General features: G+C 45.6%; 2 protein-coding genes and 1 long non-coding RNA gene across 4 annotated transcripts in view; 2 read left to right on the forward strand and 1 right to left on the reverse strand.

The window, feature by feature from the left end:
- Positions 1-1,970, reverse strand: part of FAM131B (family with sequence similarity 131 member B) — a 33,914-nt gene extending 31,944 nt beyond the window's left edge. The window contains exon 1 of one of the 2 annotated variants that reach the window (XM_027722139.2): positions 1,449-1,970. In XM_027722139.2, the coding sequence (XP_027577940.1) occupies positions 1,449-1,476 (28 nt within the window). In that variant the 5' untranslated portion in view covers positions 1,477-1,970. The remainder of the gene's footprint in view (positions 1-1,448) is intronic. The other variant, XM_027722140.2, reaches the window with a different exon arrangement.
- Positions 1,451-17,910, forward strand: part of ZYX (zyxin) — a 29,770-nt gene continuing 13,310 nt past the window's right edge. The window contains 2 exon segments of the mRNA XM_027722138.2: positions 1,451-1,532; positions 1,535-1,624. Coding sequence (XP_027577939.1) covers positions 1,466-1,532; positions 1,535-1,624 — 157 coding nt within the window. The 5' untranslated portion in view covers positions 1,451-1,465.
- Positions 1,936-17,440, forward strand: LOC113988483. The gene is made up of 3 exons (XR_003540923.2): positions 1,936-2,033; positions 3,898-4,197; positions 6,601-17,440. It is a non-coding gene; the product is annotated as an uncharacterized LOC113988483 (long non-coding RNA).

Raw genomic sequence — 17,910 nt, forward strand, 5'->3', positions numbered from 1 at the left:
GCTACTAGATGCATGCTTTTTCTTTATTTCAAGAGTGTTGTGGTGCGGGAAGAGAGAACAAGAACTAACGTTGCTACTTCAGACACACATCAATAAAAGGCACGTGGACAATTTGCCAGCTAACAGGATAATAATGTCCTCGGCAGTGTGGATGTGTGAGGGATATGGGCAACACAGGAGGTGGAAGCAATATATGTTTTGATATGCTATAGAGAGAGAGATCCAGGCGAGCTTGAAGAATCTTAAGGGAAATAATGCAGTGATCATTATCATGTGGACATTATAGAAGATGTCAGAGATTTCTTTAGGTCATGAGGACATTTGAGACCACTAAGAGACATAGGCTAGATGTGGGAACTAATTTCCAAAGTAGAAACGGGATTCTGTAGTTTAAGTTTGCTGCTGCAGGAGTAGATTCCCTGGAAGTGCTCACAAAGGGCTTTCCCACTGAGACAAGTGTCACAGTACCAGGCTTTGAGACAGCCCCTTGGATTTATTCGGGGGATGTGCTGCAACTGTGTTGTGCTCAGAGGTCTCCTTTTTTCACAAATGTCCCCATGCCCATGTGCTTTGTGGACAGGCTTGGTAGAGAGACATGTACTACCAAATGAACTCCAGTCTGCTCTCAAGAGATTCTTTTGGTGTCTTGAATGATACATCTCCATATAACTGATGACTGTACCTGTGGTTTGCACAGAAAGAAATTTTCCTGCAGGGAAGAAAGTGTGCCCAGGATGCTGTTTTTACCTGTAGAGACCTGTGTTTAGGGATCAAGGGATCTCTTGGTATCTGCATGTGTGTAGGAGGGGAGAGCTGGGTTACACAGCCTAAAGGCTTAGGATCCTCTGCTGTAAAATGTGCGTGGCCCACTAGAAGGATGCGATCCCTTCCCTTGTGTCCCCTCGCAATGGCTCTGCGAGAGGGAAGGGATTCACATTTGTTTGCTGTTCTCCATTGAAGTCTACGTAGGGGGAAGGGGGAGAGAAGAAGACGTGCAGATCATGCAATGTTATGTATCCTCGGATAACAATAAACCGCTACCGAGCAAAGAAGGCAGCCGCCGTCCGCCTGATCCCGCTCCGGGAGGCACGGCACGGCACACCCCGCTCCCACCCCCTCCTCCGGAGGCGCCGCACTGACCCACATGTTCCACGACCTTCCGTCACGGGTGACACGGGCAGACGACCCCCCGGCCCCGGGCACGTCGCGCTGCCAGCGCCTAGGCCAGCGGCCGGGGCTCCGCGGAGCCCCCGCCACGCCACCGGAGACCGGGCAAAGGAGGAGGTGGGGAAGGGTCGCACGCAGCTAATGGCGCTGGACGGGCAACCAGAAGGGGGGCTGCGAGGGGCGACCCGCCACCCGCCGTGCCGGGGGCTGTCGTGCCGGTCCCCGGGCGGGGTCCGCGGCTGCCCGAGCATCCTCTAGCGCCGTCCCCGCCAACGCCTTACCTACGGTGCGGGATCCGATGCAGCCCATCACTCCGGCGGGGCTCCGGGGAGAGGCGGCAGCCTCACCAGCGAGTAGGCGGAGAAGGTGGGGAGCGGTGGAGGTCGGAAAGCAGCCGGTCCCTTCAGCAGGAGATGCCGGGATGGCCCAGCGGGGACCGGCGCGGGGTCATGGTCAGGTACGGGCGCGGGGTGCCCCCGCCGGGGCGAGGCGGGCGGGCGGAGAGCCCGCGGGCCAGGCTGTCATCTGCCCCCGCCGCGCCTCCGCGCTTTGTTCCGCGCCCCGCGCGGCTCCCCGACCGCGGCCGCGTCGTCGCCGGTGCCACTGCCGAGCCCCCGCCGCCCGCCCGCCCCCCGCTCCCAGCTCCGCGCTCCCGGCTCCCCGACGGGGGGCGGGCTGAGATTGGGTAAACAGCTCCGGCCCGGCAGCGCCGCGCCGATTGGCTGCCGCCCTCCGCGGCCCGGGGAGGGGAGGCAGCGCCGGCCGGGCCGCCCCTCCTGCCCGCGGGGGGCACGGGGCGCGCCGGCGGCGGGGCGAGGCGAGAGACCCCCGGCGGGCGGGCGAATGGGCAGGACGGGACAGGACAGGTGCGGGCGGCGCGGGGTGGGGATGGAACGGGGGGGTGGTGGTTTGCAGCGTCGCGGGGCCCCTCCCACTGGCCTGGGGAGAGGAGCGGGGAGGGGCGGGCACAGGTGAGCGGCGGGTGGTGCCGCAGGCCGGGAGCCAGGGGGGGAGAGTAGAGCAGGCGGGGGACAGGCGGGTAGGGGGCTCGTCTCCGTCCCAGTGAGAAGCAGCAGCAGCAGCAGCAGCAGCAGCAGCAGCAGCAGCAGCGAGGGGCACGGGGGAATAGATGGAGGGATAGAGGGAGAGATGGAAGAAAGGATGGAGGTATGGATGGAGGCAGGCGGCGGCGGGCGCGGTTTTCCCGGTAACTACACTTGCGGACCCGACTCAGTTACCGGCAGCCCCCCAGCGGCCGTGCCGCGCCTCCCCCGCGGCGCGCCCGGCGCGCTCCCGCCTGGCTCAGCCGGCCCGGCGCCGTCCCGGTGCGGTCCCGGTGTGGTCCCGGTGCGGTCCCCGGGAGCGGCCCCGCCGCAGCCCTGCCTGCGGGGACTGCGGGAGCCGCCGAGGGGCGGGCGGCCCGCGGAGCGGCCCCAGCAGCGAGCTCGGGCAGGAGGACGGTGTTCCCCGCCCGTTCTGCCCCTGGCCGTGCTGCGGGGCTCGGGGCCGCGGGGCGCAGACGTGCGGCGCCGCCCGGCATCTCTCTGCCCGTGGCCCCGCAGGTCGGTGAAGGAAGCTCATCCCTGAGGATGATTGCTGAGGCCTTTTCCACGTCCTCCCCGCTAACATGGCAGTGAGGAGGGATCTCTGCAGATGGAGAAGGTGTGGTTAGGTCAACTCCCTTCACAGCCCAAATTCTTCCTCAGCTGATGGCACGAGCAACAGGCAGTGTCCTCCTTGCCCACTTCCCCTCCACCACAGTCTCCCCTCAGTCTGCCCATTCCACCTCCACTCTCTGAAATGCTCAGGATTTCTCCCTGGTCCTTTGTGCATTCTTCGCCCCCAAAAGCCTCTCTGATCTCGTCAGCATCCTTCCATTCATCTCTAGTTAATGGCAAATTGAATTTTGTTGATCCCAAATGAGCTATTTTGATCTTATCCTTGGGCCTGGAAAATTCAGGTTTTGTCAGCATTGCTGAGAAGTCACTCAAGACAGCTGAACAGCCCTCATTAATAGCAGTACCAGGGAATATGTAAGTTCATTCATTCCCATGCACAACTTACAGTCAGCCTAAGGAAGGAAAAAAAAATAAAGAAAAGGACTTCAGGCATATCATATTTTGCCTGACCCTCTGAAACAATAAGCAGGAAGTCTACTCATACAAACTAAAATTTATATAGGAAGGAAATTTATGCAGGCAGGGGAAAAAAAGCACTGTCTGAATATATGCAGCTGTTGTATCTTTTCCCTTTATGGTATCGAAGATAGTACTATGTATGATGAACATGACACTGCTGAAGTGTAGGCAATCATAGTCTTCTCCTCTCTGGGTGCCCGAGGCCAGTCTGCTCTGGTGCTATGATGCTTATCACTGGGTACAACACATTAGATCTCTGCTGAGGATGAAGTTTTTCCTGAAGTAAAATTCTTTTCCTTTCTCACTCCTCCTTCCACCTCCCCCATGTATTTCCAAACCTATCAGTTTTCATCTAGTCTTTTTGAATGACTCACTGAAGATACTTTTCTCAACGTATCTGCACTCTCGAAACCCAGGTTATAAAAATACCAGGGAACCATAGGTCTAGCAGAGCTTCCCGTTAACCAGAGGTGTTTCACCATCTCTAAAAAGCAGATTTATATTGACTTGGAAGGCTAAATACAAGGAAAGGGGAAACAAAAGCAAATTGCAATGGGAAGAGTGGTATATTAAGACCCAAATCCTGTTTCAGATAAATGTTTTTCACTGCCTGGCCAACTGTTGTATCTGCAGTCTCCTGTGGACAGATCGATCAGGACAGCTGTCCTTAGGAGTTTCACCAAACTCCACCAAACAGCATTTGCATCTCATCCTGGCCTGAGAAGATGTATTACCGACACAGCTGTGAGGAATCCCTTTTCCTCTGTTCAGAGAGAGTCTGGTTTCATCTTAATCCCCTTCTCTCTCTCACCCACCCACCCAATCTAAATCTGTTCCTCAGTGAAGCTGCTTTTTGCACTGTGAGTGATCTCTGCTGAAATGAAGATTTCAGGTAAGTCGCATTGATTCTTCTTAATTCCCCCTGCATGATGCTTTAGCTTGTCTATCACTTTATCTCAAGCTTAAAGTCACACCCCAGGTCCTAGCAAGTGCACATTTGGCTTTCCTTTCATTAAGCTACAATATCATTTACATCTGCTCTGACTTCTGCCTCAGGGTATGATTCTGCAGGCAGAATCCTGGCACTTACCCTACCTGCAAAACTTCTTTCCAGTTCTTGATGGATTTGTCTTCTGATGCTTTAGTGAGCTGATAGTTTACATAGGGATCTGGCAAGCACCCATGCTGCTGCAAAGTAAGTGTCAGACATGCACAGCAGAAAAAAGGAACTGGAGAGAAGGAGGATTATACCCGAGTGTCCATTCATTCACTCCACAGAACTATTGGCCTGTCTTGTGGCTGCCTCACATGTCCTGATGCCACAAGCTCCCCCCTTTTTTAATTTGGAATCAATATCACTTAGCTGCTGGAAGCAATACCTATCTTGGCACCTACAGCCATGCTTTGTCTGCCATTTTTAATATAGTCAATTTAATGAAAGGATAGACTCTTCACCATCCTTTGGTTCTTAGTCACACCTTTATTTATTATGGACCATGTTTACATGAGTCTCCATATTTAAAGCAAATTTCATTCTCATTAGAATTTGAGAAGACTTTGCTAGACTATCATCTCTCACCTTTCACCCAGTTGCTTGGCTCTTCTGTACAGTAGGTTCTATGCAATAGGGAGCTCATCATCAGTGAATAGTTTCTAGGTTTTAACAAGCCAATAACTAACTTTCTAAAATCAGTTAAAATATGTTTATCATACAGTAGCATAAGAAAAGTATCTATTTTACATTCTGAATCAGTACATGGTTTCATGAGAATTATCACCTAGGAAGGAAGTGACAGGACTGCATCTCTGAACAAGGGACTGAAACAGAGCATAAGTCTAACTGTCCCCCACAGTTTGTCCTTGCTTTTCCTTAGCAACAGTATTCCCACTGGTGCTGCAAGGAACTGGAGGTAAATGACAGAAAATAAATGGTTTTGTTTTCTTTGAAATACACTTTGACAGGCACTAAGTATTTTCTCTAAGCATTGTGGGTACTTTCCTGAACAATGAGGCTATAATTTCATGTAGGAAATTGTGTACAAAATACCTTTGATAAGTGCTCATTTAAATGCTGGTCTGAAAGATCTTTGAAAATAAACATTTTCATACAGGGTTGGGAGAGAGAGATATTTAAATGTCTAGAGAGACACTTGATCCTTAACATAGCTGGGTATCTCAAAGGAAGGAGCAGTAGAAAACAGCCACTTGCAACCTCCTAAATTGTTTGTATGATGGATGAAATTATGTGCCTCTCTGTTTATTGCAGAGCTGTAGACCTCCCTTTCCACAGCCCCTGTTGTGAGAGGCGTGCTGGGCAAAAGAGAAGGAAGGTTTGACCTCTTGTGGGGCTGTGGGTCACTGCCTTTAGGAACTTCTGTTTGCAGAGCAGAGCTTCAGTGCTGCCCAAACTAGGTCAAGGATGCTGGTGGAGGAAGTGCAACATAAAGCTCCCTTGACCTTTTTCTTCCTCCATTCCTGCACCTTTGTCCTGAATGCAAGAGAGAAATTGAGATGCCATAATCAACTCAATAAGCATGTGCTCCTAGGCAAGGGCCACCTATTTCTGGAGTTGTGTGCCAAGGTGAGTTGGGAACAGACAAGCATCCATGCCTCCAATGGTCTCTTCCCGCCCTCTGGCATTCAGTCCGAGTGGTCACTGTAAGTCTGAGCAGGAATGAGTGAGGAGGAAAACATAATTCCAGCAAAGCCAAAGATAGTGACCTTGTGCCTGGTAGAGGGGCTGGTAACAGCAGAGAGTAACGCAGTTTTAGATTAACTTCTAAAGTTAATCTAAAGAAGAAGTTTTAACAACTTCTTCTAAACCCACTCTGAGGCCTCTGTCATAAACCTGGAGACTGGCTTATGCTGTAAATTGCTAACTTCTTGTTTGTGTTTTAAGAGACAGCTGTTCAGCAGTGTTTATCTTTTCTATAAGCCATTGATGAATACATTAAACCTATTTTACCAAGTGTTCCCTATATCTCTATATAAATATAAAGATCTTATAAATTATAAATACCGGAACAGCATCTTCCTAAGAAACACTGCTTATAAAATACAGAGCTATTGTCACTGTCATATCTGCTGAGTAAATTTATTCTTTTCATCAATTAATTATCAGGGATGCAGATTATATCACAGTAGGTAATGTGCCCCTGTCATCTCCCTTAGCTACCACTTAAACGAGTTAAAATGAAAAAAATACCAATATAAATCTTGCCAACTAGTGCTCCACTTCCAAGTAAACATCACCAACCACAAAATATGTCTTCCTTCTGTCTACTCCTGTCCCCAGAGGTGTCATTGGGAACCATGTCTATCTTCCCATGAAAAGGCTCTGAAAAATGAATGTTCGCCGCCTTCTGCTTCTCTGATGCTTTTTAAAATCCTTATGTAATATCGTGTGACCAACTACTATCCCAGAAAGACATGGAGAAACTTCCTACATGCTTCTTGCAAGATGTGTCTTCAGCTGTGGAAAATATACAGAGGCCTATGAAGTTCATGAGTAGGAGATGTTTACAAAAATAGTATCTATATCAGATCTATAGAGGCAGAAGTCATCCTCCGGGGACTGTAGCTCCAATATGCTTCTCTTCTGGCCTCCTTCCACTGGCAGTTTGGATTCCCCAGCAAAAGCTACTTCTGGCAGAGATCTCAGTAATTGCTTCATAGAAGTAATGGATAGATGCCATAAGAGTTAATTCTACATCAAGCTGTATTAGCTACTGATAGGATTTTCATGTGGACCAAAAAGGAAATGAGATAGCAAAATGACTCATATAGTTGTTCAGAGCTCCTTTGGTGCAAGAGACAAACAGAAAGGCTTTTTATGAGGTTTAAAGAATGAAAAAAGCAGTGTCAATGTAGTTCAGATCCTGAAAGTGGTGCAACTTACCTGACATAAGTGAAAGGCTGGGTCCTTTCAAGCTGGGAAAATATTTGAGGCTGTGTGAGTCAACTGAAGATTAGAAGGGACAACAGATGGAGAAAGGTAGGATATGTTTGCATTGCATATTGTGATATAAGCTCATGCTTACCTACACTCACATCTGAGCAAACGCGATCTTTTTCCGCCTGCACCCACAGCTCATAACTTCTAGGAGAGCATATTAGTTCAGTGCTGAGATAGAACTAATCAATACAAATAATCAGTACCTCAATAGTGTATTTATCAAAAAATCCTCCTGGGTATTTTGTCCTATATTGCTGAAGAGAGGTAATAGTGAGTGCCAAAACATTATTTTCCTCTCTCCTTGCGTGGTGAGTTCTCGAATTGGCCTGTGCTGCCGAAGCAGAAACATGTGCTTTGTATATCCTGGCATGATCTATTGGAAACTGAACATTGACAGAGCGTCCCAAATTAAGGACAGTCTTACTCAGAGGAATTCAATACTTTGATGTTAGCCAGATACCTTAAAAACACACTCATTTCAATGCAAGTTGAGATTCTTAAAAAATGTATTTCTGAAACAAATTTTAAGAATTTCTGCAGTGGAGAGGTATGTCATCCCCAAACATAAAGTGCAGGCAAACAGTGGGCTAGCTGTAATGTAACAATAGACAGGACTCACATGCGTACTTTGCTGCAAGATCCCTGTTATGTGACCTCGCTTAATTTGGTGGTATGTTATTAAAATGTAATCAACTTTCTGTATAACACATGGGTTTGACATATTGGTACACAAATAAATGTTCAATACTCAGTGTTCGCCGTTCTTTTCTCATCTTGATACTTGCCTTCCATTAGTTTTTCTTAGGAATTTGTAGCTTCAGAGTTTTTCAGAACATTGCTGTTTTGTAGGTTTTTACCAAGTGTAATATTCACTCAGAGTCTTCATCCATGTTTTGATTTTTATCCAGAGTCATGCAGAAGTGTCGTGCTCTGTTTTGTATATATTAAGATCTCATTTTCATACAATTCCCATTTCATGACTTTACAGAAAATACAGAAAAGGAATTTACCATCTGGGACTGTGGTGGTGCAGCTTGCTCTGTTAGCATTTCACTGATACCTTTGTAGCACACTGACCTACTGCATGTGAGCATGCATCATCTTCCATTTGAGCATGGAGAACCATTGCTCTCTGGAACTGCAGCTCAGCATCAAAGAATTAGCAAGTCTGCTTCATCTGTCACAAACTTCACCCACTCAGCAACACCATTCTGGCAAGTGTCTTTCATGAATCTATTCTGCATCCTCATATGTCCTTACCTTGTGTCTAAACCAGCTAAATGCCTGCTACACACAGAATGAGACTGAAAGTATTCCGGGCCTGTTCTCTCAAATTCCAGTTTTTTCCACCATGGCCTGGGGCTTTTCCAGCAGCAAGTGAAGTGGGAAGATAAGTGATTTCAGATAAGGCACTCCTTCCCACTCCCTCCCTGCCAGGAAGGGCTCAGCAGATGCTAACAAATGAGGAGGAAAAAAGAAAGGAAATTCCAGAAGTGTTAAAAAAAAGGGAATTTGTTGAACCTCTGGCAGTCACATTGAGAATGTCAAGGTTCCTCACCATCAGGTAGGTAGTGCCAAGAGGGAAGGTCAGAGGAGGTGGCTTTGGAGGGTCAAAAAGGCTACTTGATATGCATTAGAGAAACAGACACCACCCATGACATAAATGTGAGGTGTATATTAGAGTGCAGACATCTTTGATGCAGTCTGAGTCTTATTTTGCCTTTTTTAAAACATTTACTTAATTCTCTACTGAATGTCTCATTTCCCAACAGTGAAATATACAGCAGCTACTTCTGCTAAATGTCAGTTGAATCTATACTAGTGGTGTTGCTCAAACTGCATTTTTAAAAATAATCTGCAAGCAGTTAATGTGCTTTTTAAATTCTCAGTGTTATGTAAAAAGGCACAATATTTTTAGCCTTACAAAATATCAGTTGTCATCTCCTCACTTTCTCCCTTTGATATATTGGAGATGGGGGACTAGAAGCTCAGAGAAACTGTGGATACTCACAGTTTTAAAAATACATTGTTGTTTGTTTTTTTTTTTTCCTGCAATGTGCTTCTGGAGTTTTACAGATCTTAATAAAAAGATACAAAAATACCCTAAACCTTAAAAGCAAGTCTGAACAAAGAAAGTACTTATTGTAAAAGCTAGAGATTCTGTCCTCACTGCCAAATTCTTAAGTCTGGAATAGTGACAGTATAATGTATCCTGGAGCAAAATATTAACTTAAACTGTTCGCTCATGCGCTGACAGAATGGCCCTCACATTTTAAAAAATCTCCAGAAATTGCTCTCTAACATAGAGAACACAGCTGTTGTGAGTAGGCTCTGGCAAATCAACATTGACTCAAACTATTTTTGGAATCAAGTCAGGCCTGCTGCTGTTTCTGGAAGATGTGAATACATCTACCTGCTCTGCTCTGCTGTGCTGCAGTCCATAAGGAATATGGTGGGTTCCAGAATGTTTCCCTCTGTGCTTATTTGGAGGTGACCTTTCCGTTCCCATCTGTTTACAAGTCTTCTGAGGTCTAATGTCTTTCCCTGCTGACAACCACCTTAATAAGAACATTTGGACCTTGCTTCTTTCTGTATTCTCTACTGAAATTTGAGGAACAGGATCTCAGAAGAGTCTTGCTGCCTTTTCTTCTTACTGTCTTGCAACACTTGACATCCTGATGGTACCTTCTGAGTAGGAGGCATGCCCTATCAGAAGCAGCCCAGCAAAGAAGAGCATCCTGACCTCAAACCTGTTGTGATCATAGCTGATCCTTGAAAGAAATCCACCAATGCAATTCAAGAGGTGGCTACTGGAAAAATAATGTTTATTGTTGCACCACACACTCTGTGGAGATACTATGTATCAATACTGGACTTAAGCAAAGGCTGTTAGCTTTTATCTGCTCTCACAGAAGGTTTGCTCTTCAGTTCTTTCTACCTTCCCAAAATTGTTTTTAATCTGCAGTAGGTAAGAGAACATTTATCATACTTTCATATTTACTACTTCTTCCTCAGTTTACTGTCAGCTGGGAGAAAGAGTTGAAACTATTGTAGATGAGGAGAGTTCTGGTCTTGTGGTCCCTCAAGTCACATAAATAATTGCTATGTTTAGGAGAGTGGCACCATGTAACTTGAAATTCCATTCCTTGCTTGGAGGTGCAGGGATTTGGAGAATAACAATTTTCGAGTCAAAAGCAAACACAAATGGAGACTCTAGGACTCTGGTATAATCTGGTAAGACAGCAAAGCAGGATGCAGCATCAGTGTAGGCTGAAAGACTAAATGAATTCTGAGTCTAATGAGGGAGTCATTCCAGCCGAAAACCAAGCCAGGGGCCTGAGAATATGCAACATTAAAGAGTAAAAAAGTCTACAATTTAGTGTCCCTCTAATTTTAACTGCAAGCTAAGGTCATTAAGCTGAATTTAGGTTTTTGGCACCAAAAGGCTGATATCTGTCTCTGATGTCTGGCAGTGATAGCATCTGAGGAGTCAGAGACAATGAACAGCATCAACCAGACCAGACCTTCATCCATATTCTTCACAGATGAACTGTACCCTCTACCCTTTCCTGTCCCATTCCTCAAGAAAACTTATTGCAGTATGTAGTCTAGCCCTGTGGAATGCCTCCTTTTGAAATCTAAGAGGGAATGGATACAGGTAGTATCCCATATGTACATTTAAATGTGGACCTCTATGCAGATTTCCTCTGTTTTGGATCAGGACAAAATGGGAGCAATTTTACTGCATTGGAGAAATGCAGGCTGTCCAGTGTGTCCCAAAGCAAGTGGACTATTGGAACTAAGGCGGCTCCCTCCCTGTCAGGTTATTTCATCTGAGGTTGCACTGCTTGCCTGTACATTGATTGGATGTAATGTGTGGCTCTTGCAATGTCTCAAATCTGCCAAGCTGTTACACTAATCCAGGTTATTTTCTAGTTTACTCCAAAAACATTTTCAAACAAATATTCCTTTTTTATCAAATCTCATTTTTGTTTTATATTCTTAAAATAGAAGCTTGATGACCACCTTGGGATGATATAGTTTTGGAAAGCATGGCAATAAATGCCAAATAAACAGGAAATAAAAGGATTATTGGTGGTAAGACCCAGCAGTCCTTTTCATGGCATTGAACACTACATACCGAGGCATTGGTAAGAAAGCTGTTGGTGGGAGGCCCAGGAAAAGCAACACTGATCTGGAGAAATAGCTTTGTAAATATCCCATTCATTTCTTTTGGCAACTAACACTGTCTCTGAAACCATCAGTCATTCTGCAGAAAATGGTTTTATAGGGCTTTCCTTATAACCTGAGCCTATTTTCATTAGCAACCTGATGAGATTCTGCTGGCTTAGTTTCCAAACATCTTTCACTACCTGCTGCTCCCAACTTTTAGCCAGCACTGTCACAGGCATTACCTGGGCCTCAAGAATCCCAAGGAAGAAGTATATTTGCATATGAAGCCTGAACACAGATGACCTTCAGGCAGACTGCAGCTGGCCAAATGCATATCTAAAGTGGTTTATATGGAAACTGAATGCTCTGGATAAGGTTAAAGGTTCCAAATGACTTCTTTCATAAGCCATGGAAGCAAAGGGGCGGGAAGTTTGCCAAGTACCTCGGAGACATGGTCATCATATTGACCTTCATCAAGGCAACTGAAGAATGCCTTGGAAATGCATCTCCAGAAATGTACATCCAAGCTGAGTTTTTTAATCACAGAATCTTAGAATCATTATGGCGGGGAAAGACCTCTAAGATAATGTTATGTCCTGAGCCTTTGCCCAGGCATCTGCAACTGACAGGCAGGGATGGTTCACAGTTATGGGAGGAAAAGCACTTTGCATTGGTACAAAGTGGTGGGAGTCAACTGATCCAGAATTTAGGCTATGTCTCTGTCATGCCAGCACACCTCTGGAGAACCCAATGTGCAAATAGTCATTGACTTGGTAATACAGAGTGGAACGCTTTTGAGGACCTCTCCTGCATTTTGAACAATAGCTGTGGCTACTTATGCTCTCAGTGTCACTTAGACTAGCTACAAAAGCTGGCAATGGTGGCCTATAATTGCTACTACCCTATCCTGAACAGTCAGTGCTTGATCACTTTGCTGCATACAGAATGAACTTAGCACAGATCTTCAGTAAGACCTGTCACACCCTTATATTTTCAACCTACTGAAAATCATACTCTGCTTGAAAACCAGCTCTCTCCTGTAAATTGTCACTTGTCACAGACTCCTAGCTGCCACTGAAAGGACAGTGGCTCCACTGCAAGTCCCTGCTAATTATCTTGACAATCCCATGAAACAAAGATTTTTGTCTGGTCTGTAGTTATCCTTTTATTCATACTGTCAGTAAATTAACTAGCAGAGGTAGTAGTAGCCACAGGTACTAAGCCTAGGAACTGCAGGAAACTTCATATAGCCCCACACCTTTTGCTTTTGGAAAGCAAGGAAAGCTGTACTCAAATGGTGGTTTACTGTGCAGCTTGTGGGTAACATTTGGCCTGGGGTTTTTTCTTTTTAATTTTTCCCTTTTTTTTTTTTTTTGCAAGCAGACTGTTGGACCATATGCCTGTATTGTCTATTTGGTTGGTTTGTTGCTTTGCTCCAGGCCTTGGTTCCGTGATCATCTATACTGTGTACATACTAGGTTTTGCCAGGACTCTAATCTGGAGTTAACCAATTATTTGGTTTTACGAGAGGGTAGTTTGCTTCAGGATCCACACCCTATAGATAATGCAGGTGGGGACTATACCAGGCTTCATTCTTACTGACCAGAGCAATCTGCTTGTGCATGCCTAATGTACTCACAGGTCCAGCATGCCCTGACATATGCATGGCACCTCTTCGTAGGCATCACAGCATTAGCAGTCTCCAAAGGCTGTCTCTGCTTATCTGGCTATCCCAGTTCTTCTGCAGGAAAATAATAGCACTGGGATAGAAAGGGGCCATCTGTGGACTGGACTGATTAGGATCCTGTCCCAAGTTAATGTTATTGAGACTGTAGCTTGGCATCTCTGTCCCTCCAGTACCAAGCAGATGCACCAGATCATTCCCTGGGAAGCCACTACACAACTTCTATTGTATGACATAGGAGGACACTCAGTATGATATCAAGAGAGTTGAGAACCTGCTTTTGCCTCTCAGCTTTGTCACAGGGAGGATGCAGGGAAAGAACCCTTTTCCCAGGATGTGGCACCCTCCCCCCGACACATATACTGGAATTATTTCTGGGACTTTTTTTCAAAATCCCCTAGGATGCAACACAGTGAGCACCCAGGAGTACCTGTGTCTATTGATTACACTCATTTGTAGGAAGGAGCATGGCCTGTTTGTGCCATGCTTACAAGACTACATAATGGAGTGAAGAAAGGAGACTTCTGCACGAGAGCATGGCACTCGGGTGGAAAGAGGCTTGCACTACACACAGGAACTCTTAAATTAGCAGGCTGACAGATGTGTTTCTTTGATAGTCACTTCTGACAAGCAGTAATATTTGCCATAGAACATCCAAATATGTCACCGCTTGTCTTGCTGGTGGCAATGGGTGGGGCACACAGTTGAGGAAATGGTAAGGGTGCCTTGGAATGTGGAAATGGCAGCTTTCCGAGCAGAATGGGCTCTGGCGGCCGTCTATACTCAACCACACACATGGGCATGCCCCAGGAGCTATCTCGTAGTTTTCCAGAGTTGCAGGACAGGTCGTATAGCACCTGAGGGAAGAGATATCCACTGGGACAGCCTGCTTGCATCCCTCATTCCTCGGGCACAGAGCCCAGCAGCAGTGAGCAGTAGGTGTGGGAGCGCCGTGTGAGGGGAAGCCTGTCAGTGAGCAAGCCCCAGGAGCCATGGAATTGCAGGCCTGCTGCCATGCTGAGAAGCAGATAGAGGCAGCAGCTTGGCAGGAAATTTTGGTGGAAGGAGATAAGGAAACAGCAGTGGCGATTCATCTGGGAGCTGCACCTCCTGCTCAGGAGGCCCTACTATGGCTCTGTCTAGGAAAGATCTGCCAGCCTTGCTGAAAATGGAGCTTCTTCCCTGGACAGACACCACACAGTCCCCTGTTCTCCTGGGTGCCTGGCTGCCATGACCAGTCATGTCCTGGCATGACCAAGGTCATACCACAGAGATCCTCTGCTCTCTCTTATTTGTATGTGTCTGATTTGCCTCATTAAAAAAGCATTTCACAGGTTTGGATTTTTTTCTATTTACAGCTTTTGGCCTATCCTAGTGTTTTAGTCAGGGTAATCTAATTGTATGTGTGTGGGCGGAGTGGCCTTTTGAAGTATGTACATATGTGCATGTGTACCATGCAATACCTTCACAGTGGGATTTGAGGGCCTTCAGTTGCAGAGATCACAGAGGCTCTCTGTAGCTACTAAACAGCTCCCCTTCTTGGGGAGGGACACTTCTGATGTGTGCTTTGAAGAGAACCAGCAAGGACACACTAGATATATGTTCTGGGCTGGTCATTCAGGGACTTCACAATTCGTGACCTTTGCAAATAGCATTCCTGACTGTGTGCCAATTTCACAGATGCAGGAAGATGACTAGGCTCATAAGGACTGCTGTCTCTTAAGGCTCTGCTGTCCCCAGCACAGCTCTCTGTGTTTGGCACACAGCTGTCAACACACATCCCACAAGGGGACTGAGGCACTCCAACTTGAGCAGCACTCCTGCTGTTTGCTCAGGAGAAAGGCAGCTCTGCACACGTCATGGCCTCCCTGAAGGGTGTGAGCAGCAGCCGTGGCAGGTGACAATCTGTGCCAGATGTAGTCTTTCACACGGAGAACGCACTTGAGGGTGGGAGCAAGGAGCATGCCAGGAGAGGGACGTGCTGTGGGAGCACAACAGATCCTAGGAGACCTCTTAGCAAGGTGCATTACATAGAATCATGGAATTGTTCAGGTTTGAAAAGAACTCTAAGTTCATTGAATCCAACTGAAACATCTGTTGGTCCATATGGATGCAGGCAATTTGCTGCAGGTGGTTCTGCCCTGGACAGTGCAGGCCTAACCTCATCTGTACCTCTCAGCCCGGGGACCAAAGCAGATCCATTACATATTCCTAACTCTTCCAGTAGGCCCAGACATAGCATTTAATACAGCACGGGGAAAGCTTATTAAGTGGTAACTTAGCAATAATCAGTAAAATGTGGTTAGACTAAACAGAAGTTATATGACTAAAGCATCAGAGATTTGACACAGATATAAGTCAGAACTTTTCACTGCTTAGGAAAAACATGGACTCCTGTATGGCATCACTAATTGTTAACTAACTCACGCTGAGAAAAAATGGCACTAATTGATCTGTTGATATGAATAGAAATTATACAGATACAGACATTTTGCGTTATTAATAACTAAAGCACCCTGTCCAGATTCCAGATTGCTTTCTTCTGACATTAAACATATATATAACACAAAGATTCCCATCTGCAGCTACCTGAACCCTACCTGGCTATCAGAACAGATTTTCTGCCCAACGAGTTTAATTCCCTGATAGTGTTCTGGCAAATAATCCTTCCTTTTGCATTCAAGGACTTATTTTTTCTTCTCTTACATCTATTTTTATTTTCATTTTATAGGCATCACTGCTAGCATACTCCTCATCCCAGTGCAGTATATGAATTTGCCACATCACTTCTGTGTGGCATTATTCTTTACTCTTTGCATTACATGACTGAATTACCAGTGAAGATTCTTTATACCTGTTTCCATTAAAACTTAGTCTCTCTGAGGTGAGTACCTTGAACTCTAAGCATTTCTAAGCTTTGATTTGATAGCCAGTACTGGGGCTTGCATCCTGTCATTTGCCTCAAAGAAGCACCCAGCTAGAACTTTGTCTTCGAAATGCCTCCAACACCTGCTTTGTAGCGGGCTGTCACTTCACCCATTGTGTATAGTAGCATTCGCATCACAATATCATCCAAATATTAGATCGCTTTTAGTCATGGTATGGGACAAACAAAGTGATTTATGCAGAGGGTTGCTGCTAATTCCAGAAATAACAAGGTCTGGCACAAGCTAAGTATACCTGCTAATCCATCACTGTACCCAGACAGCTAAATGCCTCTTCAGGACTAATATTTTCCTTCAACTAATGAGAGTGACTACAACTGTGTACATCTTAGGGCTCTAATTTTCATTTGCAGCGGGAAAATGTCTACTCTTTCAAGCAAATAATTCCATGAAGGAAGGTTGCTAGCATAAGGAGATTCTAATTCTCTTCCTGGAGCAGTCAGAACTAACATAGGGAAGTCATCTTCATTTCTCATTACAAAGCACAAACTTTAAGTCTACTATATGGCAAGCATGAAATCAGATTAGCTTACCCCTGTGTACTGATATATTCTGATTTGAGAAGTCTACCTTTCACATGTGCAACCTGCAAAACACCTCTGTTTCGTATGTGTTTCTTCATAGTGAGGAATTAATACAAAATGCCTAAGACAATCTGCTTTTCTTATTCCCACTTTGCTTTATCTGCCTTCATGAACTTTTAACATCACCGCATGGGTGAGACAAACATGCAAGCATCTGGTTTTATGGGGATGTGACCAGAAAATATGAGAGCACAGATCTTTTTTTCATATTCACTCAGCACTTTTTTAATCTCAGTCTGAGACATTCTTTGTTTCCTCTGGAGTCAAGGCTAGCCCAGGGAACAGCAGCAGAGTTCTCTGACGTCAGGCTGATCGTGTAAAGGGTGCTGTGATGTTCCAGAATTTGGTTAGCAATTCCGCAGTGAAATGTTTTTAGCTGTGCACTGACATCTTTACCTGAACGAGAGGGAAAAGGACTCACTGCACTAGAAAAGTGACGGTCTTAGAAGACTCAGCACAGAGATACCTTCCTTATCCTATATAATTACCTTGTGCGTTAATCATAGGAGGTAACAGAGCTGATGCCATGCCTAGAAAAGCAGCAGTAACTCCAGGGTTATTTAGAACCCACAGAAGAGCTATATATGCCTAAGTTTAGAGCTATATATCAATGGTTGCAGCTATGTGAGGAGTGATATGCTCAGCATTGTTGTGGGTGGCATTTTCATATGGTATGTAACACTGAAAAACCTCAGAGAGCCAAATTTTTCCAACTGTATCATCTGGTTAAATAAAAAGATATAACTTCTTTGTACAAGCCTTATGTGTAAAATTAAAGACTTGTTTACACTGGATTTAAGCCTTGGATGAATCTCTTTGCCTAGCTCTCTAGTGTGAGCATTTTGCAATAGTGCAGACTGGGAGTCTCACTGGTGTGGTTTGTGGCTTACTCACCCACCTGCGAGTAAACTACCAGTACTGAAAGATACCTGTGTTGATAGGTAAGTCGTAGGAGCAGAAAAACCACAAATCCCTTGAGCATTACCAAATACAATAATTCTCCAGGGTTATTAACCCCAATATTAAGACCAAATTCCAAAGTCCAAGTACAATGATTTCTCCTAGCACAGGAATTCTGTCTTTATTGGTGCTCCTCCTTCCTGAGAGGCTTTGAAGCAAGAAGCAGCAAAGGCTGGGGTTGAAAATTTCATGTTCTGTTGTGCTGGGTCAGGTTGTCCTCGTTCTAGAGCAGGGCTGGAACCACAGCCAGCACTGGGATAAAAATAAAACCGATGTGCAGCACTGGCAATGCAACAAAGCAATT

This window comes from Pipra filicauda, unplaced genomic scaffold, assembly GCF_003945595.2.
Source record: "Pipra filicauda isolate LSUMZ 115617 unplaced genomic scaffold, ASM394559v2 scaffold234_size1211729_pilon, whole genome shotgun sequence".
NCBI lineage: Eukaryota > Metazoa > Chordata > Aves > Passeriformes > Pipridae > Pipra > Pipra filicauda.